The 26,712-nt window shown below is 38.2% G+C and overlaps 1 protein-coding gene across 1 annotated transcript; it reads right to left on the minus strand.

Annotated features, from left to right (window-relative positions):
• Nucleotides 1-257: 257 nt before the first annotated feature.
• LOC141611766 (aspartyl protease AED3-like) lies at nt 258-18,457 on the minus strand. The gene is made up of 3 exons (XM_074430386.1): nt 17,832-18,457; nt 16,554-17,028; nt 258-789 (listed from the first exon to the last, which is right to left on the minus strand). Exons 1-3 carry the CDS (start codon nt 18,330-18,332, stop codon nt 434-436), a joined length of 1,332 nt encoding a protein of 443 aa, XP_074286487.1. The 5' UTR covers nt 18,333-18,457; the 3' UTR covers nt 258-433.
• Nucleotides 18,458-26,712: the final 8,255 nt, after the last annotated feature.

Below are 26,712 nucleotides of genomic sequence, written 5' to 3' on the forward strand. Positions count from 1 at the left end.
TGAGAGAAGGAGCACATGGGGTGGGTGTCCACCTTGTCCCCTCTACCCATTTCCACTCATAAAATACCCGTCGCAAGATCCGACCCGTCACAAGCAAGACTTATTGTAGAATTAATTAGTATAGACTTAATCAAACACTTGTATAAACCTCGTGCTATCTATGCACACTTATATAAAGTTTTATTTTTAACATATATAGATTCGTTTTAAATTAACAATTTCCAAAGAACATAAGAAGTAATAGAAACATAGAGCAGTTGGACCAAACTCATAATTTTGTCACTTGGTTTTACTTAGGGCAGATAATCAAGGTTACCACCTCATAATCTTGTCGACAACTTGTTACAAGTTACAACTGTTTGCTAATAATCCGACATTGGCATATATTTCTGGGTACCAAACAAAATTAGCAACAAACACGATATATAGAATCCTAAGAACAAGGTTCACGAGCAATGCCAAGCCTAGAGTTGGGAACATCAAAGAGTACTCTGTGGTTTTGTTGTTGCATACTGGCAATGACATTGAGTCCCGAGTTAACGTTGTCAGGGGCGGCCGCAATAGCAAGGCATGTGATGCTGGAGGAACTGCTGTGGAGAAGGAAGCTGTCTTGGGCCATTGACATGTTCATTCCTTGGAACATGAATGTTAGGGATGGTATCTTGATTGGCACATTGTAGCATGTATCGAAACCACCTAGTGACGTCACAGTTGCGCGTCCCATCCGACGTCGAAATTCGTCTCTTACCGCAATGTAGGCTGGCTGGACTAACCTGGTGTACACCGTACCTAAAATGAACGTTTTGATTACTTTCTCCTGGTTATTACTTATTAGCACCACCCCTCCAATTCTTAGAAGTTGCCCATTTGATAAAAAATATTCAACATGCAAACCTTAAAAAGTTGGGTAATTGCAAAGAATCGAAGGTAGTACTTCCTTGCAACCCTTACCAAGCTTCCACATATTCTGTATGGTTTCCCTGGAGTAGGCCCTGTTCGAGAATGCTAAACTGGACTTTTAAAAGTCTTCGTATCTACTTGACACATAAGAATGTGTGTGGAGTTTGGACCGTTTAAATATCTCACATTATGTTTAAAATATTTTTTTAGATGCTTTTGATATTTTTACTCTTGCTAATATCTACCTATTATTCTACCTAGATTATTCCAAATTACGTTAGTTTTAAAAGGTAAAAGAATCTAGAAAAATCTAGTTACAATAATAGAAATACTTAGCAAGAATTAATATAAATTTTTCGCAGGTTGGTAACTTTTGAAAAAGTCCCAATAAAGTGAGCATTTTTCAAATACTATCGATGTTGATCACAAGCTTGTAATGTAGTCGCCTCACACCTACTTCTACCAACATTAAGCAAAAAGTCCCACACACAGTTATAAAAATGAACTTTTTTTTAATTTTCAAGCTGAAAAATGAAAAATTTGGTGTGTAGCAGCTCTTTGCAAATTTATAAAATCTTATTAAAAGGCTAATCTAAAAAATGTGACATGACAAGTTTAATTGTGACGTAGCAACATTTTATGTGACATGGCAAAAAAAAGTGACATGAATTACCAATTTAAGAAAATTTAAAAAATTAAGTTAAAAAAAAAATATATATATAAGGTATAAACACAAAAAAGAAAGAAAAAAAATTGTAAACCATTGATCTTCTCTCATAATTTTTGTTATTTATTTACCTTATTTATTTAACCATTATTTTCTTTATTTAATGAAATGACCTTTTAACTTTCCTTTCATCATTAATATATCAATACTATATATTAATTCTAGAAACCAAGTGACTTCAATATAATTAAATAAAGTTATACAAATTAATTATACTATATAGTTTTAAATCACTAGCACCGTGTGATGGACCCGATTAAGGGATCTCAATACAAATATTATATAGTTTGGGTTAAAATTAAACTATAAAATCTTGGTAATTTTCCTAAACATTTGTGAGAGACTAAAACATGGTCAATTTTCTTAAAATAAAATAATTAATTAAGATGGTTAATTAAATTATAATAATTCAAGTCAGATTCTATAATATATAATATTGCATAATTCTTTCGATTTAATTTAATGTATAAATGTAATATATTTATATAAATATATAATCCTCTTAAAATTACATACCTAAGCAGTAAAAGTAATTTCGTCAGTAAAGAAAAGAATTGTAGTAACATTGGATATAGTTATATGATAGTACTGACTCATTTGAATAGTAAAAGTAACAATATTATCAGCGAGATTAGTGAAAGTGGTAGAAACAACAACGGGAGTAGTGAAATAATCAATATTAATGCGGCAATAGTGAAAGTAACAATAATTACGGCGTGAGTAGTGAAATTATCAATATTAATGCGACAGTAGTGACAGTAACAATATTTACGGCAGGAGTAGTGAAAGTAACAATGATTACGGGCAAGTAGCGCAATGTTATTACTACTGGTTCATTAATAAGAGTAAAATATTAATAGCGGGAGTAGTGAATTTCTCAAAATTTATTTCATCGTAATTTTAGGATATGTCATAGAAAAATTTATTTCATCGTAATTTATTAATGATAAATTTATGGGTTATGCAACTTTAAGTAATATTATTTAATGAAAAAAAATTTAATGTTAAATAGAGGTAGCCCTGGCGAAGCCGGACACCAATACTAGTATACTTCGTATTTATGTACCAATTTTTTTATTTTCCTTTCATTCACAATATTTTGAGAGAATTAGTAATAAAATTTATCATATATATAACTATTATATTCACCCTAATTTTCAATTTTATTCAAAAAAATAGCACCTAAAGTATACATAGAAAATAAATTAATTGTTTCTATTTTTTTATTTTTCTTATGTTTTATATTAATTTGTTATTATTTTTTGTGTTTGTATTAATATTGCAGGAGAATGAATTTCCAACTTTATTAAAAAAATTGGCAGGTAAGGTATAGCTAAAGAACTAAATTAATTATTTCGCTTTTTATTTTTATTATGTTTTGAATTAACTAGAATCTTATTAGTTATTTTTTTTGTTTATATTAATATTGCAAGAGAATAAATTTTCAACTTTATTCAAAATATTTGTAGGTAAAGTATTACGGAGTAATAGAGAACAAAATTAATTATTTAACTTTTTATTTTTATTATGTTTTGAATTAGTTAGAATTTTATTAGTTATTTTTTGTGTTTGTACTAACATTATAGGAGGATGACATACTCACATATCAATAACAATGCACGAGATTGGAAATAATGGCTACGGAACTTCTTTACAGATATTTTCTTGGTTTGGATGACTCTTTCATTTTTATTGGTTTTTCTTTTTTTCAACAATGGTGTATTTGAAATATCAAATGGTAGCAAGAATCTTTAATAAGTTGTAACATGTTATTATTGTAATACCCGGGATATTTAAGAACGATGTTGACCGATCTTATTGACCAAACAGACCTTAGGGATGAATGGATGAGGGATCAGGCTTGTAACATGAGTTTATAGGATTGTTTACTCGACCTAGCTGAGCCTACTCGGCCGAGTAGAGCCTACTCGGCCGAGTAGAGCCTACTCGGCCGAGTATGGCTGCTGTCGACACGTTAATATAAACGCAAGTTCGCGAGATTCATTTCATTTCTCATTTCCTCGACAGTTTCTCTTTCTCTAACCCTAGCTTATCTCCCTCTCCTATCAACCCATATCTTCACACTCTAATGTATTTAGCCTAAACCTCCACCATGGGAAGGACGGGATTCGCTGGGGAAGGATGACGTGTGTGGTGGTCGTCTGTGTCACCGCCGATGTGTAATGTTAGGTAAGTCTCTTCCTTGTGTTCTTTTGAGTGATTCTTTGAGTATAGTTGTGTAATAGAAGATGGTTATCATTGTTAGGATGCTTATTGGAGTCGTGCGTGGTTGTGTATGGAGGTCTTACATGCTTTGCAACGAGGTAGGGTTTTCCTACTCAGTTTACTGTTAATTGATTAAGACATGATTGTATTGTAATTGCTGTTATCTACTGATCTTCGGAGTATGGGAGTTGTGGTGACAGTGCTGGTGTGGAGATGTTGTGACAACGGTGATGTTGTGTGTGTTGTGATTGTGGTGGAGTCACTTGCGGGAGTGGCTTCACATCCTAGTTCGCCCTCCGTGGAACCCGCCACGGGAGGGATGTGCACATTAAGGGACAGGGATTGTTGTCGCTCATTGATGAGCTAGACTAGGTGGGATGGGCTGTGGTCACCCACTGGCGGCGAGGATTACCTGTTGCGATGGGTAATCTGTCAGGGCTACACCCTTCGGGGTGTAGTCGGTTACTGTGTGAGATCGAGAGACTGGGTTAGAGAATGATCAGCTGTTTACATTGTTGACCTGTCTTACATTTGATTAGTCAGTACTGACCCCGTGTTGTTTTGTGGTATCTGCGGTGATCCATTCGGGGATGGTGAGCAGTTGGCTTAGCAGGTACTGTTGATCGTGGCTGCTAGGATTGGAGGGATCGAGTCATCACGCTACCAGTTTAGAGATGCAGTGTCATGAGTGTTGTAGTTGTGTCTTTGTTGTAAAGAGAGTTTGTATTGAGTTGTATTGTATGAGATATAATAATATTTACAACTGTTCTTTTATTGTCTGATTTGATCTACCTACTCGGGAAACCGAGATGGTGACACCGTCATACACTGGGATGATCCTTGGTAAGGCATTCTGGTGTACGGGGGTGTTACAAAGTGGTATCAGAGCCGACGATTTTGGAACCTGAACCAATGAATCTAATGAATATAGGGTGTCAATTAAAATGAACCTGGTGTATGTACGTTGGGAGCCCCAGCCGATGCTAGATTTTGGGTGAGTAGGCGCCCTCATTTCAAAATCATGGCCCCATCGGACTTAAGCCAGACACGGGAAAAGGGTAGCTAGTGAGAGTTGTTGATTGCTTAGTGAAGATTGTTGTGTGTATCTATGATTAGGGTGATATGTGTTATGAGGTATGTGTGGAAAAGTTGGAGTGAATGATGAAATTGTTGCGTTGTGCGACCAGGGGTAAGTTAACCAATTTGTTTCACGATGAATGTGTTGTGTGTTGAATTGCTACTTTGTAAATGTGATTAAGGTGTATGTTTGGTGATTAGCAGAATTAGAGATGATGTGATATGAGAGCTAAACCTTGCAGGTACCGTAATTAAATGCTGAGTATGATATAAGGATAGGGTGTAACAGTTTCGTGGCATAGTGAGGAATGAAGGTGGTAATGATGGTAGTATTGGTAGTAGATGTACAAAAATAGGTGTTGATATGTGTTTGAGTGGTAGAACTAAGCCTTAATAGTGACGAGCCGGTTGCACGGAACTCCGAACGATATTATTTATTTTGCAGGGATAGTGAAAGTTTATGATTTCCTCTTCACTTTTGGAAACTCGACCGAGTAGACCATACTCGGCCGAGTATCAAGCTACGCAACCGAGTATCCGTTTTGTGAAAATAATAATCGCTTATGTTCTTAAAAATTCGACCGAGTAAGAAGGATACTCGACCGGGTAGTCTACACTCGGCCGAGTATTCCTAAACACTCGACCGAGTAGTCGACACTCGGCCGAGTATTCCCAATACTCGACCGAGTATTACTGTAGCAGAACTTATGCGGGTTATACAAAAACCCTATTTTCGTTCCTTTCTTTCTTATTTCCGCCTCCCATCTTCACATTCCCTTCTCTCTAAAAACTCCATATCCTTCCTTTCTCAAGCTTTTGGGTAAAACCTTGGTGTTCCACTTGTTCTTGCTTGCCCAAATCAGTTTAAGGTAAGAATTAAACTCAATTTCCTCATTTGTTTTCGAGTTATGGTATAATTTCATGCTAAATTTCGAATTTCTTTGTAAAACAACTGAAATTTAGCCTTCAACTTATTGATTATTGGACTCAACTGTATATAGATCTCGTGTATGCCTTGTTTAATTAATTTCATGGTTTAAAATTCAATTTCTGAATTCTAGGGTTACAAAAAACGAAACTCTCTTTGTTGTTGATGGTTATTCTTTAATTTGAAACAATTTAAAGCTTGTAACCATATAAATTGTAAGGTAATTGGTGATTTTCTGATAATTTGTCTTAAAAAGATCGTTCTAAAATCGATATACAATTGAAAACAGTCCGTCTTTTGCGCTAAGAATTTTTGTGTCAATCCCTTGTTAAACATTGTTCTCTTGCAGTATGGTGAAAACCAGAGGCTTACCCAACAAAAGAACTCGTGCTAATGTCCAGCTTGAGACTGGTCAGTCAAGCAGGGAACCTGTCGTTCCACCGGTGGAGGCGCATCCATCGGTAATATTCTCTGATTTCAATCATCGTAAGACTTTTGTGGCTCTCATGCGCCGTCCTTTCCGCCCCACCCGTTGTGTTAATCCTGGTATCCTTGAGACTCTAGGGATCAAAGAGGACATATTTCATATCTTTCAGATTTTGGGTATGGAGGGGTTGTATCATCTGAGAAAGAAATCCTACCCCCACTTGACCTTGGAGTTTTTGAGCTCTTTTGTTTATGATAAGAAGGGAAAGACTATTTCTTTTCGTCTCATGAATGAAGATCATGAGCTTACCCTAGATGAGATTGCTGATCATTTGGGTCTAGAGGCCGAGGGGGAGGGGTACCTTAGTGATGTGGCCAAGAACAGTGGTGCACCTCTTTACCTTCCATATTTGACTGGCAGACCTGCCCCTAGTGCCAGTGTCATGCTGATTAATGATGTGCAACACGTTTCCCTTCATATGTTTCTAAGGATGTTGACCTGTTTGTTGTACTCGAGAGATGACGTGAGCAAGCTCAATTCTCACGAAGTCATGCTCCTTATGTCTTACCTTAACCTACACCGTCAGAAACCGTTCTACTACAGTGCTCCTGGTGTAGTGTGCTCTAGTCTTGAGCGCATGGCACAGTCCGAGACCCGACACATTGCTTGCGGGGCCATAGTGGCCCGCCTAGCTCAGCGCCTGACAGATTTTGAGGCCCCACCTCCTGAGGGGAATGAGTATGTAGAGATTGTGCCTACCATGGACGCTCAGTATTGGCGTGGCGTCAGAACAGATGGTTGAGGAAGATGGATGACGGGTCTTATGCCTGGAGGGTGAGGGCAACTATGTGGATGGTACTTCCGGACCCAGCCCATCTCCCTGTTGTTGATCATTTGGCTGAGTGGAAGACTTGTGCCATTCCTGACCGAGCCCAGGACCTACCGATTGACCCCAGATTCTCTTGGACCTACCCGAGCACGTCACCGTGCCCGAGGGACAAGCGAGCACCTCCCCCACCTCGGGAGCGCCGTGGAGTGAGGCGATCTAGGCGAGACCCGATTGTACCGAGCCCTCTTACTCGCCCCCGACTCCTATCCTTACCACCCTTAATAACGATTCGCCCTACCCCAAAGTGCATGACCCCAGGATGCAGCCGCATGACCTGGCTAAGCGGATCTCCTCTACTTTGGTGCTCCGCAACCTGCATGAGATGACCCTTAACCAGGGCATAGGTACACAACACAACTAGCACATGCCAGTGGTGGAGGGGACAAGGGAGTGGATACGGAAGTATTCCACGGTATGGGGTTGACCGAGATTCTCGGAGACCTCCGTAGGAGACCGAGTTTAGCTACCTTGCGGGACCATGGGGAGCCAACTGCGCGATCGGACTAGGAGGATTACTCGACCAGCGGGCTTTCCGGGAGCGGGAGTTCGGGTGCGGGTACTTACGGTGCGGTGGTGATGATGACATGGAGGAGGGTCCTCGTTATTGATCTTGTGTTGCTAGGTTGTTTGGTTTGATTTCTTTGATGTTGGATTTATTTCGTTTGTGTTGGATTTAGTACTTCTATTTTGGATGTTGCTTTCGGGATTTATTATCTACTGTTAGATGACTGTACTCGGCCATAAGGCCGTTAACTATTTTATTTATCGTGTGGAGACGAGTTAGATTTCGTTATGTTAGAGACTAGTTGTGTTTGATATTGCTGGGAAGAGTTTGATGCAGGTTGATTGTGGATGCTCTATGTGATGTCGTCAAAACGCTCTCTGGCTGTTATAACTCGACCGAGCTTAGTTACTACTCGACCGAGTAGAGCTTACTCGGCCGAATATACAAATATACTCGACCGAGTAAAGCTTACTCGACCGAGTAACCTCCCATACTCGGCCGATTATTGCTGACACGGGAATCTGATGTTTAATAGTGATGTGAATTGCGTGAGTCATGTGAATAATTGTATGAAGGAGTTGGTTAGTGCCTTATTTTGACAGTTTATACAATAAGTTGTTCAAAAGATTGATTATGATTATGTCACAGGTACATGATTGTTGAGATAACCTATTAATTTATGAATGTTTCGTTATATAACATTGGTTGGTATCCAGGAATTTAATTGTCCAGGGGGGGTATACCCGAGTCTTTAAATGATGTAGAAAGATAATACAATACCATACAGTGCTGTAACTGTCACCAGTTTTATGCGTGGATATGTTTTGTGACGGTTATAATTGCCCCAGCTGCTCACGAATTAAGCTGCTATCTTGTGTTAACCCCATAATTTTTATTTTTATATACTACTTAGTTGCTGAAATATTCTGTCTTTACAAGTCGCAAGCGTATAATGTCATAAAGTAAGTTGTGCTACAAGAGTTTATGAGTAATGTCATGTGTGTATTGGCTTTGGGCACGGGAAGTGGCTAGTGGTGAACTTCGGGGACGAAGTTCCATTAAGAGGGGAAGAGTAATGTCGCGGAAATAAGTATTTATTTATGCCTGAAATACGTATTTAATTATACCTATAATATTTGGAATCAGATGTATGTTATGCATGTTAGCATTCGGAATTTCATTTGTGTTTCCTTGAAGTTGTATCCATGTTGTACTCAAGTAGTATGAAGATTATACTTTGCACAGGTGTCTCAATTCAATTTATGTGGCACTTGGTATAGGTGTACGGATGTGGTGGTTGAGTACTGTTTTTGAGTATTGTTTTGCATTTGTGTATGGTTGATAGTCGTTGTGTCGCTTTTAACAAAAGAGTGCATATGAATTCAGTAATTTCCGTAGGTATACGTGAAAGTTGGTGATTAGTATTGTTTGGAAGAGTAGCTATGATAGGTGATTGTGTTTGAGTAACGTGGTATGACGGTAATGTCAGGATGGTTTGAGTTTGTGCGCCTTTGTGTAAATGGTTAGTGTCACAGTGCGTAACCCTGAGGGGAGTGGCGTGCGGGTGAACCGGGGGACGAAGTTCTTTTAAGGGGAAGACTGTAATACCCAGGATATTTAAGAAGCTTTGTTGGACCGATCTTATTGACCAAACAGACCTTAGGGATGAATGGGTGAGGATCGGGCTTGTAACATGAGTTTATAGGATTGTTTACTCGACCTGGCGAGGCTACTCGGCCGAGTATCACCTATACTCGACCGAGTAGAGCCTACTCGGCCGAGTACTCCCCGCACTCGACCGAGTATGCATTTCTTTGTCGACACGTTAATATAAACGCAAGTTCGCGAGATTCATTTCATTTCTCATTTCCTCGACAGTTTCTCTTTCGCTAACCCTAGCTTATCTCCCTCTCCTATCACCCCATATCTTCACACTCTAATTTATTTAGCCTAAACCTCCACCATGGGAAAGACGGGATTCGCTGGGGAAGGATGACGTGTGTTGTGGTCGTCTGTGTCACCGCCGATGTGTAATGTTAGGTAAGTCTCTGCCTTGTGTTCTTTTGAGTGATTCTTTGAGTATAGTTGTGTAATAGGAGATGGTTATCATTGTTAGGATGCTTATTGGAGTCGTGTGTGGCTGTGTATGGAGGTCTTACATGCTTTGCGACGAGGTAGGGTTTTCCTACTCAGTTTACTGTTAATTGATTAAGACATGATTGTATTGTAATTGCTGTTATCTGCTGATCGTCGGAGTATGGGAGTTGTGGTGACAGTGCTGGTGTGGAGATGTTGTGACAGCGGTGATGTTGTGTGTGTTGTGATTGTGGTGGAGTCACTTGCGGGAGTGGCTTCACACCCTAGTTCGCCCTCTGTGGAACCCGCCACGGGAGGGGATGTGCACATTAAGGGACATGGATTGTTGTCGCTCATTGATGAGCTGGACTAGGTGGGATGGGCTGTGGTCACCCACTGGCGGCGAGGATTACCTGTTGCGATGGGTAATCTGGCAGGGCTACACCCTTCGGGGTGTAGTCGGTTACTGTGCGAGATCGAGAGACTGGGTTAGAGAATGATCAGCTGTTTACAGTGTTGACCTGTCTTACATTTGATTATTCAGTACTGACCCCGTGTTGTTTTGTGGTATCTGCGGTGATCCATTCGGGGATGGTGAGCAGTTGGCTTAGCAGGTACTGTTGATTGTGGATGCTAGGATTGGAGGGATCGAGTCATCACGCTACCAGTTTAGAGATGAGGTGTCATGAGTGTTGTAGTTGTGTCTTTGTTGTAAAAAGAGTTTGTATTGAGTTGTATTGTATGAGATATAATAATATTTACAACTGTTCTTTTATTGTCTGATTTGATCTACCTCCTCGGGAAACCGAGATGGTGACACCGTCATACACTTGGATGGTCCTTGGTAAGGCATTCTGGTGTACGGGGGTGTTACAATTACATTATTGTCCTTCACTCTTTCCTACATTTTAGGTTCCGTTTGGCAAGGCATTTCAGGTATCTGATTTGACCAAAGTAGCTTATTTGACCAATATTTTAGGTACCTTATTTTTTTAAGTGTTTGTCATGTAGCTTATTTAACCAAATAAGCTACCTGAAAATCAAATGCTACCTAGTGTAGCATTTGAGATTTCCGGTACCTGATTTGATGTGATTTTCCGTTTTACCCCTGAAATCTACACTATTATATAATTATCATATTCTTTTACGTCATTTCATCAAAATCGGTTAGCTTTTCAGTTAGTTTGCCAAACATTTTTGTATATAAAGCTAGCTTATCAGTTCCTAATTTCCAGCTACCTTATAAGTTACATTTTCAGGTTTCAGTTAGCTTTTCAGTTTTCAGCTACCTTTTCAGTTAGTTTTACCAAACAGAGTCGCAGTGTCCTTTGTAACACTTATGTTCTATTTTTATTTTGTCAAACAGGTTACAAATAAAATTGCTTAGCCAAACTATTAAAAACATTTTTGTATATAAAGCTAGCTTATCAGTTCCTAATTTCCAGCTACCTTATAAGTTACATTTTCAGGTTTCAGTTAGCTTTTCAGTTTTCAGCTACCTTTTCAGTTAGTTTTACCAAACAGAGTCGCAGTGTCCTTTGTAACACTTATGTTCTATTTTTATTTTGTCAAACAGGTTACAAATAAAATTGCTTAGCCAAACTATTAAAGTACGATGCACATATGCCAATTTGATCTTATCAGTGTTATAATATGCATAATAAATATTATGCATGATTAGTAATTAGTTAGAAACCGATTCTTATTCTTCAATTCATTGTTCCAATTCCAATACTTTTAAGCCTTTAAATCACGCTTTTTATTTTCCATCAAATATACTATTCTGTAACTCACAATATTTTTTTGGATAAATAATTTTTTTGAACGATTTGTTTGTATTTTATTTTCTCATGAATTAGGAAAGGGTAATATTCCGTATGAAGTATAATAGTATTGTTTTGATTATAATTTTTGATGAATAATCGAATATGAAGAAGCTATGTTTGGAATCGTATATGCATAAATCTCTATTTATTGCGTGATTCCAAGAAATGTGTAATTAGTTTTGCTCATCTTATACTACTAATAATAATTATTTGAGTTCACCTATAAAGTTTTGATCCTTACTTTACTCTCTTACCTTTTTGTCCCAAATCTAATCTTATATATACTACGAAGTATATTATTAGAACACAAAATGTGATATTTTAAATATATGTAGCATTTCTTTGGAATTATTCGGAACAGCTGTTAAAGTTGCTCACATAAAAGTTTACGGCCGTTTCTTTGCAAGATAAACATAGGGCCAAGTACTTTAAAATGCACCAAAACGACTATAAAAACAATATCTTCATTCAAGCAATAAAGAGGCAAGTTGCAATGTTTGTTGGTGAAGAAACCATTCATATTTTATAATCTTTAAGCCGATCAAAGCAATGGTCAAATAATAAAGAGACAATTGAAGAATCATTAATTAAAGAGGCAATTTAAATACCATTAATTAAAGAGTCAATTGAAAAATCATTAGCAACTTAAACGAGAAAATTGAGAGTCTTTGATTTTCTTTCTATAAAATCTCATCCAAATATCAATTCATATTATCTTATTTGATACCAGGTTGTCCAAACCAACATTAGCCGTCCTTACAAAAGTCAGTTTTTTTTTTGTTCTCCCTATAATTTAGAGTATTTTATTGGAATTTCGTGTCTTATTTTTCCTTTTCTTTTTGTTCATGTATTTATATTTAACAGTCTTAATTAGAGGTGTCAATTCAATTAATTAAATTGATAATTTAATTAATGATGTTATTGTAGGACAGTAGGGGTATGTATATGTTAATGCGATCCTAACATGTATGTGCTTTGAACTTCGCGTAATTATTTTGCATACCCAATAAGAAATATTTTTACGATACTAGCATAATTATCCATATTATACGAGTTTTAGGATTTTGACGGGAGTATTTATTTAAATTCTATATCTTTATGTGTACTTACTATAAGTGAAGTAGTAAGAAGGTGATTATTTTGTAGAGAAAGAAAGGATAATGAATGAAAAGTAATCACACTATATAATTTCGAAGTTAGAAGGTTTTTAACTGCATATGGAGTAAAAAATAAATTTCAATGCAATTTGTTCGTATATGGAAGGGTGACTTCTTTTAATGTTTTGTTTTATTGGTAGCAACTTGTACTCATATTTTTAAATCCTTTGAAAACCGGGGACAACAATGGAGCTCAAATTCATGTTCCAATACTTCTATGGCGTCGAGATTGTCCATAAGACCACAAGTACCCAAAAGTTCAATTTGACGGACTGTGTCATCGCTTCAGAACAACCAAGTTATTCACATTTTGGTTTGCCTATCATCCCGAACCAAAAATTTGGAGTGTATTAAACTTTTGTTTTAAAATACCGCTCTTTCAGTCGTGTTCATTTATTTACTTTTTTTTTTTAATTATTTGTGAGTGGTTTTTTAATTAAAATTAAACAGATGATTGAGAGAGAGACTACTCGATATAAGTTATTCACAAATTAAACACTTAAACACAGTCAATTATTAACGATCCCATAGTTTTCACAGCTCCAAAACCAGTTATTTTTAATAAAGAAGTTCACGTAGATTCGAGTATTTTTTGTGCCGCATTCAAAAACAAAATCTCATTGGAGGCATACCATTAAAGCCGGTCTTAGAGCCGGTTTTAATTCAAACATAATACAAATATACAAGGTCGTACGTGGACCTATTTGCTCTAAATAAATTGCCTAAAATCCATCAACGCATTTTGTTTTTTCAGCACTACAAAGAAAAAACGTACAATAAAAAGCTCAAAATATATTTTCTTTTAATATGTGTTGAATAAGCATTCTTGGCCTAACTCGCAATTTCTTTCAATATATTATCGAGAGGCTTTAGGTGTTAGAGCATGAGTAATAGAGAGTAGAGGTGATAAACAATGACACGACACAAAAATATGACACGAACCCGACACGAAATTAACGGGTTTGGGTTGAGGTTTATTGACTCATTTATGTAAGTGGATCGACACGAACACGAAACGATATTTAATTGGGTTGGGTTTGGGTTGAGCTCTCTAAACATGAACCCGACACGAAACACCTGTTTATTGAATTAATCCTAATTTTTCTTGATCCTCCATCAGATAAATATACTTAAAACTTTCCAAATATGGACAAGCCATGAACCCGACACGAAATTAACGGGTTAGGGTTGAGGCTTGATGACTCATTTATGTAAGTGGGTCGACACGAACACGACACGAAATTTAATTGGGTTGTGTTTGAGTTGGAAACTCTATGACCCGTTTACATGTGACACGAACAGGAACCCGACATGACTCGATCTGTTAGCAATAGAGACGATTGACCCCTCCTCTTAGTACTCTCTTTCTTCTAAGAGGAGATCCTCTCTATTGTGTAATCTCCACCATGAGATAGGCTATAATATCAATAAGGTGAAATGGCGCCGCTGTAAGAGTTAGGTACAAATTCCACGGAGGTTATATAAAATTAAATGTTTATGCTGCAAACCCCCACTGTCTTTATCAAAGTTTTTAAGGTAGTATCACTTTTACAACTCTCATTCTTATTTATAAGAGGAACTTAAAATTGATAAATCAAAAATTTAAGGTTATTTCTATTATATTTAAATCATGATTTATTTTCATTTGAGTTTGTACCCTAGTATATCTATAGACTATAAGGGTATTGTATTAATTACTTTAATTATGTTTTATTTTCGAAAGTTCATTCAAAATTCACCGTGAAATTCCATTGTTCGATAATCGATTTTTCCGAGTTTATCGCAACCATATTTTTAAAAGATATTTTCCGCGACGGAAAAAAAATTTTGCCCTCCGTAAAGAAAAATCATGCGTCGCCCCTGTATGCATCCTCTTAGTAAGAGGAAGTTGGCTTCTTCCTCTAATTTTAGAGGAAGCTACCTTGGCCTTTGTGCCCATCAACCTTGCTATGTGCCTAATAATTTATTTATTTATTAAGTTTGAAGATTATCTAAATAAGAATAATAATTAAAGAGGATCCTACTCTATTATGGTAAAAAATAAAGAGAAGATTTAAGGAAGAGGATGGTGAAAATAAAAAATAAGGTAAATGAAAAACAAATTTAGGTGTCATAAAAATAGTGAAAGTAAAAAAATAAGAGGAATGTAACATGCTCTCTATTGTACACGTTCTTAGAGAAGATCCTCTTATCAATCCTCTATCCATTTAACTACATTTTTAAATTCTTACAAAATAAATAAATAAAGGGAAATAATCCACATGGAAAAATATTATTAGATAGTTGGCACAAGAGTCAATGTTATACTACCTCTAAAAATAGAGGAAATAGAGAACATTTTTTTGCTAAGAGGATGTTTCATACATCTCCACAATAGAGAGGACCTCATCTTAAAGAAGAGAGGGAGAGTGCTAAGAGGAGGCACCTTCCTCTCTATTGTGGGTGCTCTTATGCTCCGATCTACACGTGTTAAGGTATTTTAAAGTAGTAGTTAGTTTTTCTTAAGATAGAGGTATCTGATTTGATATTAAAACGAGTTAAATATCATTTTATATAATAAAGACAAATTTTTTACCTTTTCATATGCATTCAGAATTTTGCTTTTGTCTTATCCTTCATTTCACATGAGTATATTTGATCCAACTTAAGTTTAAAACGGATAACCCGTCTTAAATGAGAATTGTCTTTAAAAGTAGCGCTTATTGCGATAATATTTTGCACAAATTCTCATTTAAGACGGACATATCCGTCTTAACTTTAAGATGAGTCAAATATTTACATATAACAAAAACAGAAAGCATTGAGATTAGCAAAAAAAATTGCCTATATTTATGCAAATGAGTTGTTATGTAACCCGTTTTATTTCTTATTACGGATATAACAATCTTAAGAAAGACGTATTAAATATGTTATTGGAAAAGAAGAAAAAACCGAGTTGAAATCCTTAATTAACACTTTGATTTTTCATAATACTCTTTTTTTTTTTCCTGTTAATCAAGGCATAATAAATAAGTGCAAGGACAAAAGAGAGTTGGAAAATGGGGTAGAAGTGTAGAACTGTAGAAGTAAGAAAGCTGTAAGCTTTAGTTCACGGGCATATTTTAGTTTTGGTACCATACAAAATTACAAATAATAGTAGCGCTAAAAGTTGAGTCGTATGAGTCTTTTTGTAGGACCGCATTTATGCTACAATTCAGGCATTTACCACTCGAGTCACGGGTGCTATGTTTTATACAAGTACACATGTTCAGGAACACAGAAATATCTCGCCTCTATTCAAACCAAGCACAAGCAATCTCAAAATATCAAGAAGAATTGTACAAATCATAATCCAATCTATTAATATTTGTATATTTAGAATATAGTTGTAATTGATTGAATTATAATTTGCACAATTTTTTGTTTATATTTTACTTTTGAAGATGTCTGTGCTTGATTTGAATTGGGTGAGATATTTCCTTAACAGAAGAAACATAGGGAGGAGCATCAAAATTTCAAGGCACCATCTTATCCGTTAAACTGATAATTATTAAGATGCTGGGTTGAAGGATATACTCCGGTAAGAAAAACCTAAAGAATGATACTAACAGGAGCGATTCTTATTTATCGGTTTAATTGAGAAGTATTTTTGAATCTGATGCGTTTTTTTGATATAATTTTAATCATCCCACTTTAAGTTAAAATTGTATTTCTAACCAATTCTAAACTATTTTTACCAATACTATGATAAATAATTCAGTAGTCAGGTGAAGAACCAAAAAAAAAAAAAAAAAAAAAAAAAACAAAGAAATTATGGATATGGATAGAAGACGTACCAGAATCAATAACGGTACCAGCACCAGTAGTAGAATCAAAGGCCAAGGCAGCAGGAGGAATATCCACAACTTTACGACCGACTTTGATCCCAATTAAATTCACATAATAAAGAGAAGACCTTCTTGGGTTCTTTAGCAATGGAGTAAATTGCATCTTTTGAGGTTGGGCTATTGGACCAAGTCTCAGTTGTCCTGAAAAGCTGGATGATTTAAAGCTTGGCAAACAATATGAGAATGTCGACTTGTATAGGTTTTGGCTCTGTGACAGGAGCGATAGAGGACCTCGTCCCAACCCCAATAGCCCTTGCGCTGGAACTGATGTCCCGGTTGCCTTCGTGATGCACCCAAACACGTAACCTGGTAATGGGTCTTGTGCTAGGGCTATGGTGTCTTGAGATAGTGTTGCTGCTATTGTAGATCCGCCGTATGTTTGGTTGAAAGTGCATGAGTTTAGGACGCAAACTGAGTTTAACACCTGAAAACAAATGATGAGAAATTGTCAAATGTAATCGTGAAATTAAACCAGAATCTTGTAAGCAAGTTTGGGACCCAACTCGACACAAGCCCGATCTAACATCAGTTTATAACTAGTGTCATAAGCAAAACCTGGAAAAAGTTCCAAAATTCAACTTCAAATTTTTCTTTTTTCATTTTTCAGCAGGGCCTTTTTTGTTGCTCCACCAGTTGCTTTTTTTTATTAGGTAAGAAAACTAGGTTGATCCTCTAGGTAGGACCAATTTATCTCATCCTTTCGAATGAGGGAGGTAAGTTGAAGCCACCGGCTATCAAACCACCTCGAAAGAGTTGGACATGAATGTCCAATAGAAATCATGAAGTCAGCAACCTTGTTGGCTTCATTTAAAAGAATGTTTAATTATCACTTCATCAAAAAAACGGGAGTGCCTAATTTCACATCCTTGATAATACTAGAAATTTCCCAAAGAATTTGCCAAGTAACTCGAATTGAGTTAACAACACATAAATTATCACCCTCCACAATTAACTTTGAGATTCCTAAGTATTTAGCTCCTAAAATACCTTCTTTTAAAGCGAGAGCTTGCGCAATAAAGATACTTGTTTTTATTTTTAGTTTACGGTATAAGTTACGCTCTAGGCATTAATCTTGGTTCCGTGACTGGACTATGGACAAAGGGTAAGCCTTGTCGAACCAGAATACCAAATAACATAGTCAAACATGAAATAGAGTTTTATTTACGTCTCAATCATTTATTTACGAGTAATTTAAGGCTGATGAAGGATGGAAAGCAAGATAAATACCTGGTGACATTGTGAGGTAGCACAAGCAACACCCTTAAAAGAGACAGATCTATCAGAAGCAAAGAGCGAAGTACCAGGACAACCAAGACAACCATTACAAGGCAACCAAGCAGCATCACTACTTGTATCTAATGCCATTAAAAATGTTTGTGCTGGAGTTCCCACATTCACCCTCACCAAGTACGTTGGGGTCTGCATTATCTGTCTTCCCCAGGCTACTGGAGCTACCGACTTCTTAGCCGACACCAGGCTAGAAAGGTAATTCACCCTTGCCTGGTCTTGAGCCAACATTTGGATCACATTCTCTTCCCATGACTCTGAAGTCTTGGGCTTCAGCGGTGAACATGGACTCGACACGTGGATTACTCGTAGTGTCGAACCCTCGTCCTTTGGTAGACTGCATTCGGGCTGGGTTGTGGTGTGCTGGCCTAACCGACCACCATAGGCTAGAGAGTGGAGTTGGAGGAGGAGGAAGATGAGGGTTAAGCAAAGGCTTTTCATGCTTTTTTTTTGCTTGGCTAAAGTATGGTATGGGAAGTTAAGAGTTTAGGGGTATATATAATTCCTTGATTTTTTTTTCCCCTAAAGACGAGTATATTCGTCTAAAATTTTGAAATAGGTTAAGTAGGATAAAATGAAACAAAAACAGATTGTGAAGGTGTGTAGTACAGGAAACAATTTAACTCATCTATCTAATTGTCGCGCTATTTGACACATTTTAGTCTTAAGATGGAGACGGTATATTCGTCCATAATTAATTAGACTAGAAGGGTTTATGAATTAGTATGATACGGAGTGGGAGTGTGGGAGTGACTGAGTACACTAAGACACTAAGTAGTGTGATAACAGACTGTAATCCATGTATTATTGTGCTCCACTTTATTTCAGAATTTTATTAGGGAGGTAATCACATAAGGAGTAGTTGAAGGACTGACAAAACATAGTGAACTTATTTAAAAAGAATGTTGAGACTCATTTAAAAATCCGGTTTGTAAATATCGACGACGTTTTAGTAAATATCGACGACGTTTTCATTCCGAAAGACAATTTTGCCCCCCACATCTCACTAACTTTACTTTTTTCTCTCTAACTCAAAATTTCCCAAAATAATCTCAACCTCAAACACCATCACCACCTCCTATTCGACTACCACCACGCCGCCGCCACCACAGTCACGCCGCCACTACCGCCAACCGCCACCACCGCCAGTCAGTTTCAAGATTAGTAATTTTTTTTTAAAAAAAATTAGCTTTGTAATTGAAGTTAAACTTGAAATTAAATCGTTTATTGCTGTTGTTAATAGATTATATGACTTTATTTGTTAGTTTTAATTGATTATATGCTTCGATTTGGCTAGTTAATTGAATTTGTTTTGATTAGTTTAGGTTTTATTAAACTTAATTGAATTAGTTTTGAAATAGGTTATAATTGTATTGTTGTTTTTCTTGTGAATTTCTTGCTAATTAGTTGTAATTTTATAGTTGTTTGCGTAAAATAGGTTGAATTATATGTCGATTAATGTTGTTGTTGGTGTCAAATTTGAGTCGAAAACAAATGGGGAAGGGGAAACCATGGTGAAACGTGGGATCCCAACGTTTCAACCATGGTGAACGGTGGAAATGGCCGTTTCATCCATGGAGAAACGTGAGATTCCAACGTCTCATCCATGGAGAACGTGGGAATTGGGTGTTTGAGCCATGGTGAACGTAGGGGTTGGACGTTGGGCCATGGTCAAACGTCGGATCTCTTCCTTTGATCCATGGTCAAACGTTAAGATTCAACTTTTGTCCATGGTCAAACGTTGAGATTCAACATTCGTCCATGGTCGATTGTTGAATGTCAACTTTTGACCATGGTACGTTCAATGTTTTTTTTTAAAAAAAAAACCCGTGGTTTTTGCTACTATTTGTCGATTTTTTTTATTTTATAAGTTTTCTAGTCGATTAGTGTGTTCTCTACAATTTTTATTTTATTAATGCAGATGGGAGATCGAAATGAGAGAGGAAAGGCCATCATGCAAGCTCCGCCTCCGCCACCCGGACACGACCGTACCGATGACCAGATTGTTACGATGTCGAAGCGTCGTTTGCGTGTTAAGCAGACCCACCAAGAGCCACCGCCACTTCGAGAGCCGACTTGCATGGTTATGATGCCTACTCCCGGTCATGTTCGTAGTGATTCGGAGGAGGCGAGGTCACGGGAGGTTGCCGGTAGTTACCGACATGTTGGAGAGGATGAGCCGTCGGATGAGGGTTCGAAGGAGGAGGATGTTGGAAATTATCAGGTGCAAGAGAACCCGTCATCCCATAAATTGTTAATTCAGAGGTTGGGCCGGGATCATAGAGGAAGCTATTCGAGTGTTAGAGAGACGTCCTCTAGCACGGATAGGTCGAGGAGGCTGAAGAGGGATACATTTGGGATCCTGAGAGAACCCGTTCCAGATGGTCCTAGTAACATTGCCATCGTACGGAGTTTTGGTGGACACGTTGCGTTCAAGTGTTGGTTGGACCCTAACCCGGAGAATATGAGGTCGTGGATCAAACTCTACGAGAGGCTGAAAGATGGGAGGGAGATTAGGGAGATGTATCTCAGCGAGGTTATTGCCGCTAGGGTAGAGGCGAGAGGGCTTGGGGTTTTGAGTGGCTGTTTTACCACCGGTCTAGACGATAACCTCCTTAGTGCTTTTATCGAGAGGTGGCACCCGGATACTAACACTTTCCATATTCTTTTTGGAGAGATTAGTATCATGCTCCATGATGTCCAGCAGATTCTTAGGATACCTGTTACTGGTGAGCGGGTGATGCGTGTCCTAAATATGATGTTTTACACCCTATTTTGCACGCATTTCAGAGCTCATTTGTGTAGTTTATGATACTATTTTCCCTATTTCCGTCTACTTTTGTGTTTTTGTGTAATATTGCAGAAATGTGAAGAATCCAGCGGAAAATGAGCCAAATCCGTCCCCAAGTACTTGGCATATTATTTGACATGAAGTATTTACTCAAGAAACGAACTTGGTGCGCGTATCAAGGCCTGAAAGATAGATTGCGAGAGTTTGAAGCGGATTACAGCTACGGTGGTCTATAGACTGACCTACGTGGTCTATAGATCGTCGAATCTTTGAGCAAGTCTGCAGGAAAGAGAGCGGTCGATCGACTGGTCCCAGTGGTCGATCGACCACACCAGGAGACTGACGCGCAAATTAAAAGACTAGATTTAGAAGCCCAATTGTAATTAGGTTTTAGGAATAAGAGTTATGTGACATTCCTATATAACGTAACCCCTTCCTACTCTTTTATTCATTCATTCAGATTGGGATTCAGATTTACATACCTAGTTTACAGTTTGCATTAGTTCTAAATAAAGTTCTTCTTTTGCATTCGGATTCGCTTTTTCTTGGCCTTCTTGATCTATGGTGATTCTTGCTCTAAGTTCTATTCTTTCTTTATAGATTAGAATTGACTAAGTTAGAATCCCTAAGCCCTAATTCTTTTTTTTTTGCGATTTTATTGTTCATTTAATTTATTTATGAATCCTGTTGTTTTCATCTTTATTTTTGTTTCTGTTATTATTTCCAGTATGAGTAGCTAAACCCTTCATGCTAAGATGTAGGGGACTTGTAGTGTAGGCGGCGTAAATTTCATAGACCTGAGTCGCGTCATGGTCGATCGACTGAGACACCTGGTCGATCGACCGGCTCACGTGAGATCAGCTCCGTTTTAATTGATTAAATTGCTTAATTTGACGAATCGAGTGCACGCGACTAGTTGAATACTTAGTAATTGACCGACCCATTAGATCGAAAGATAGGGGAGGGAATTAGACTACCAATTGAAACGACTAAATTATACTAAGATCGAAAGATATGTAAAATTTAGACTTTTAAGAATCACTTTTCAGGGCAAGAGTCAGTAGTAGTGATACTTAGGGACCCGTAGCTAGATCGAAAGATGCTACGTGTTAAGAATGGACCGAGAGGACTTCTTATTTTTCCGTCTTACGTGATTATTTCAGACTTACTTAGGATACTGCCGTCAAAACTACAGTGAACCGACCATCTTAGCATCCTTTTAATATTTGATTTCATCCATTTTCTTTAATCACTCATTTATTTGCTTAGTTTACTTTAAATTTTATTGCCTTTAGTTATAGATCATTCAAATCAAACCCCTTCGAAACTGTTACTTTAAACTAAAATTAGACAACTATTAATTGCATCGCCTCTCTGTGGTTCGACCCTGACTACCACTAGCTATAGTAGTAGTTTGGAATATAAATTTATCTTTGATACTCTAGGATGGTATCAAATTTTGGCGCCGTTGCCGGGGAGGAAATTGTTTAATTTTTAGTTGTTTTTATTTTAGTCTTTATCTTAGTTTAAGGGACATCTGTTCCTTAAACTCTTCTCATATTCTACTTATAGTTTCCTCTTATGCGCAGGTCACAGGGTGGTGAATTACGACCGTTAGATCCTGAGATCGAAAGGACTTTGCGTGAGTTGAGACGATCATCTAGAGTATTGCCGACAGAGGAAGAGCTGAGTACTCTGTCCAGTTACTACGAGAACGAGTTATTTGAGGAGGATCCACCTTCGTCTCCAATTTCTACTTCCTCAACTGAGACCGTTACATCTCCAGATATGGCTGAAGAAGCAAGTATAGCCAGTCACTCTGAGCCAAAAGCTGAGAATCTCTATAAGGGATTCGCGTTGCCAGCCGGGACGGAAAGAAAATTCGAAGCAAAACCGTCCTACATCAACTTGGTTGAGAGAAACCAATTTGGGGGAGCTGCGAATGAAGATGCAGCTAAACATATGGAGATATTCATTGACTACTGTTGTTCCATGCCCCCACCAGCAGGTGTGACCCAGGACCAGATAAAAGAGACGATGTTCATATTCTCGCTCCGTGATGCTGCTAGGGAGTGGTACCGAGATCTGGATCGATCTGCCAATGGGATTACTGATTGAAATTCGCTGGCCCTAGCATTTTATAAGAAATATTTCTCTGCATCGAAGACCAATGCGATTAGAGTTCAGATCACAAGCTTTAAACAGGGTCCTGATGAAGATTTTCATGAGGCATGGGTCCGTTTCAAGAGGTCAAAAGTGCGATCTATTCCGCACCATGGGTTCGAACAATGGTGCCTGTGTAACCAATTCTATAATGGGCTTTATGATGATCAGAGGGATATCCTGGATGCTGCAGCTAATGGGAGATTCCAGGAAAATGTTGGAGAAACTAAGGGGTGGAAGATTATTGAAGATATGGCCACCCATAAAGCTGAGCATGGAATTCTAGAGAAAATCGGAGAAGATCAGCTGAATCTCCTGCTGTAGCTGCAATAGAGGCCAGCCCTTACTGCAAGATTTGACAAGCTAGATTTTGGGGGATCCCAAAAAGGCGGGATATATAAAGTTAATGCAGTTTCAGACGGTCCCTTTACATGCAAAAGATGTGGAGGTGAGGGACATGTTTTGGAGTTTTGTACTAGTTCGAATGAAACACGTGCTGCCTTTCAACACTTTAGGCAGACTGGTACTTTTCCCGATCCCACTAATGTCCACCCCAATTTGAGGTGGACTAACCAGAATGTCTTTAATCCGGGTCCACAGCAGCAGCAGCAAAACTATGTGCCCCCTCATAAGCGACAAAGAATCAAAAGCAAAAGCCTCCCTATGTGCCTCGAAGACAATTTCAAGGTTACGATATTTCGAATTGAAAAACATGGTTCATAATTTGTCGGGTTTGCTGCAAAAGGAGTCTCTAGCTAGAGAGACTTCTACAAAAATGTTGGAGAGTCAAATTGCCCAATTGGCAAGCAAAAGTGCAACTAGAGCTCCGGATCATTTGCCGTCGCAACCAGATCAAAAAGAGACTCTGAATGCAATTACTTTGAGGAGTGGGTCTACCCTTGATGGGCCCGCTATGGTCGAAGATGTTACTGGAAAAGATGGGGCGGAACCGAGTAAGAAAAAGGCTGGAATGAACAGAAGCAAGAAAAAGACGATCAACAGTACATCGGTCGATCGATCGACATACCTGGTCGATCGACCACTCGTAATGTGATGAAGCTTCGGTCTGCGGAAGCGGTCGATCGACTGACCTACATGGTCGATCGACTGAAGATGCGTCTGATCGTGAACCTTTCCGTCCTCCAATGCCAGATAACTTGAGGGACTACTTATTTCGGGGTACGACGACTCCGAAATTATCGAGGCAAGATCCAAATCCTGATGGGTCAGTTCCGGTTCCAATGTATGACCCTACGACGGTTAATGGTTCATTCCTGAGACGGTCTGAAGAAGGTTCGAACTACAACAAGGATAAGGTAGTAGATTTTCAGCCTAAGTCCACTGATGCCGGTGTGAGAGACCTAGAGGAAAGGGCTAAGTTGCTTCTTACAGCCCCGTACCCAGAGAGATTGGTACCGACAAAGGAACAGGTATCGTTTAACAAGTTTGAAAATGTTATTCGTAGTTTAAATGTGCAAGTTCCTTTCTTAGAATTAGTTAATCAGGTGCCTGCTTACATGAAATTTATGAAGCAACTGTTGTCTAAAAAGAAGTCACTTGATACCGTGCAATCTGTCGCACAAACTGAGGAGTCATGTTCCTATTTGACTCATACCGCACCTCATAAGCTAGAAGACCCAGGTAGTTTTTCAGTCCCATGTAATATTGGCACCTTTTATATTGAGAAGGCCTTATGTGACCTAGGGGCCAGTATTAGTGTTATGCCTTTGAGTCTCGCTAAGAAATTTAAATTGACTAAGTTTGCAATCACAAACATGACAGTACAGATGGTTGATCGTTCTGCGGTCCAGCCCATAGGAGTCTTAGAGGATATTCCTGTGCAAATAGGAAAGTTCTTTTTCCCAGTTGACTTCGTTGTGCTAGATATACCCGAGGATGCTCACATCCCTATCATTTTGGGTAGACCATTTCTGCACACTGCTCGTGCAGTTATAGATGTTGGCTCAGGGACATTGACCTTTAAGGTGGGGAAACAGTCCATTGTTTTTGCCCAGACTTATAAGAAGAAGGCTGATATGTACACAGTAACTTGCAATGTAGCTAAATCTTATGTTCTGTTGCCTGATATACCTGCCCTTATGCCTATTTCTGCTACAACACCTCCGCCCCAGTTTGGGAGCAAATTGGAGGAAGATCCTTCTGTTTTGACTGTTGCAGGAGCTGGTTTGGGAAAGTTAGAGCCGCATGTTGCTCCAGTTGTGAAGGAGCCAATCGTTCAAAGAGGCGGTCTAGGATGGCTTAGCTATGGTACAGATGAGGAGCCTGATGAGGAGCCAGTCAAGGTGACAGAGTCCGATTTGGATTTTGACGAGTCAGACGAGGTCATTGATTGGGAAGATGTTAGAGATGTTGATCCGTTGAGTTCTGCGGATATTGGAGTTGTTAGGAGCCCCGCTGAGGAGATGAGTACTGTAGAGGCTACCTCTTGTAGCCAGAAGCCGAGCAAGTGGGCCATTCCGTGGCCATTCTTGATCAACTATTAGTTGATTAAGACCTTTTTTTTTTTTAAAAAAAAAAAACATTTTATTGCTTTTGTTAGACTTTTTATTGCTTTGGTGTGCGCGAGACTTCGCTTTAATAAGTTTGCTTAGGATTTAAAGACTTTAGCCTTTTACTTTGGGTTTTGCGCAATTTTGGGCGCGTTATTATGTGTATTTGCAGGTTCATATACCATATTAGCTCAATTTATTGAGCTAATTCGAAGAAATCAGAAACTTACAGCAGGTATTTCAGTCGATCGACTGGCTTGTGTGGTCGATCGACTGTGCCGCGACTCCAGGGGCTTATGTTCCTGTCACCCTGGTCGATCGACTGGCTGGTATGGTCGATCGACGCCTTCGCTGCTGTACCTGTTCACGACCATTCCCCTGTTGTGTTTGGTCGATTTGCGGAGTTGAGGGAGTCTTTTCTCCACTTTGTTCTCTGATTCATTTCTGTTTTCTTCTGGTGTCTTATTTTGCACATAATTTTGCGTTTCGTAAATTGCTTTATCGGAATTACGCGCGGTACTTTTGTTTCTTTTCAAGTACCTATGGTAGCACTGCTGGCTACTGAAACCTCCTAGCTCACGCTGGTTTGGGGAGGTTTCCTACTGCGCTTAAAGTCTTGTGAGTTTCCGAGTCCTTCTTTTATGTCAATTTTAGTTATAATTCCGCAAAATCCCAATTTCCTTTGCTTATCTTTCTTATATGATTTCGCACAATGGGAACATTGTGTGATTTGGTTTGGGGAAGGGTTTTGCGTTGCATTCATTTTGTTTTGCCTTCACGTTTACAATTTTATCTTGCATTGTTGTTTATTTTCCTCTTATATACAGAAAATCAAAAAAACAAAATTGAAAAATTTCAAAGATTCAAAAAAATGCATGTTTATTTTAGCATATAGGTTGAGTCGGAACGGTAGTATTTCAATGATGACATTGCATTTTCATCTGTTTATGCTTAAGCCGTGCTCATTAACATGTTATTAGTAGAATCATATATGCATAGTCTACGAGTTTTCGTTAATTTATTCGCTGAATCTTGAGACTTGACTTAGATTTTTGGCAAACTACATCATATTCTGAGTTTTAGAGCTTTATAACTGGTGTCATTCATGACCAGTTCATCTAGGATTGTGAGTAGTACTCCTTATAAGACATGTTATATCAATACGCATAAATATGAACTTAATCTGCTTAATACATGTATGCATTCGGTTTGTGGTTTGTTGACACATGTGGTAGAGGTCCCCTTTTCTCATTTTACCCATAAACCTCACATAGCCAAATTGCCCTTTTGTCCCATAAGCTACATACTATATTTAGCCTACCTTATCTGAGCTAGTATTGGTAGTTGTGGGAATGTG

This window comes from Silene latifolia, chromosome 11 (genome assembly GCF_048544455.1).
Source record: "Silene latifolia isolate original U9 population chromosome 11, ASM4854445v1, whole genome shotgun sequence".
In the NCBI taxonomy this organism is placed as follows: domain Eukaryota; kingdom Viridiplantae; phylum Streptophyta; class Magnoliopsida; order Caryophyllales; family Caryophyllaceae; genus Silene; species Silene latifolia.

What these genes read in the sequence shown, in the direction of transcription:
- LOC141611766 (XM_074430386.1), bottom strand. Translation starts at nt 18,332, where the DNA reads ATGAAAAGCCTTTGCTTAACCCTCATCTTCCTCCTCCTCCAACTCCAC. An exon ending in CTACCTCACAATGTCACCAG is followed by an intron (nt 17,029 to 17,831) that starts GTATTTATCTTG and finishes ATTTGTTTTCAG; the next exon opens with GTGTTAAACTCAGTTTGCGT. An exon ending in TGGTACCGTTATTGATTCTG is followed by an intron (nt 790 to 16,553) that starts GTACGTCTTCTA and finishes CGTTCATTTTAG; the next exon opens with GTACGGTGTACACCAGGTTA.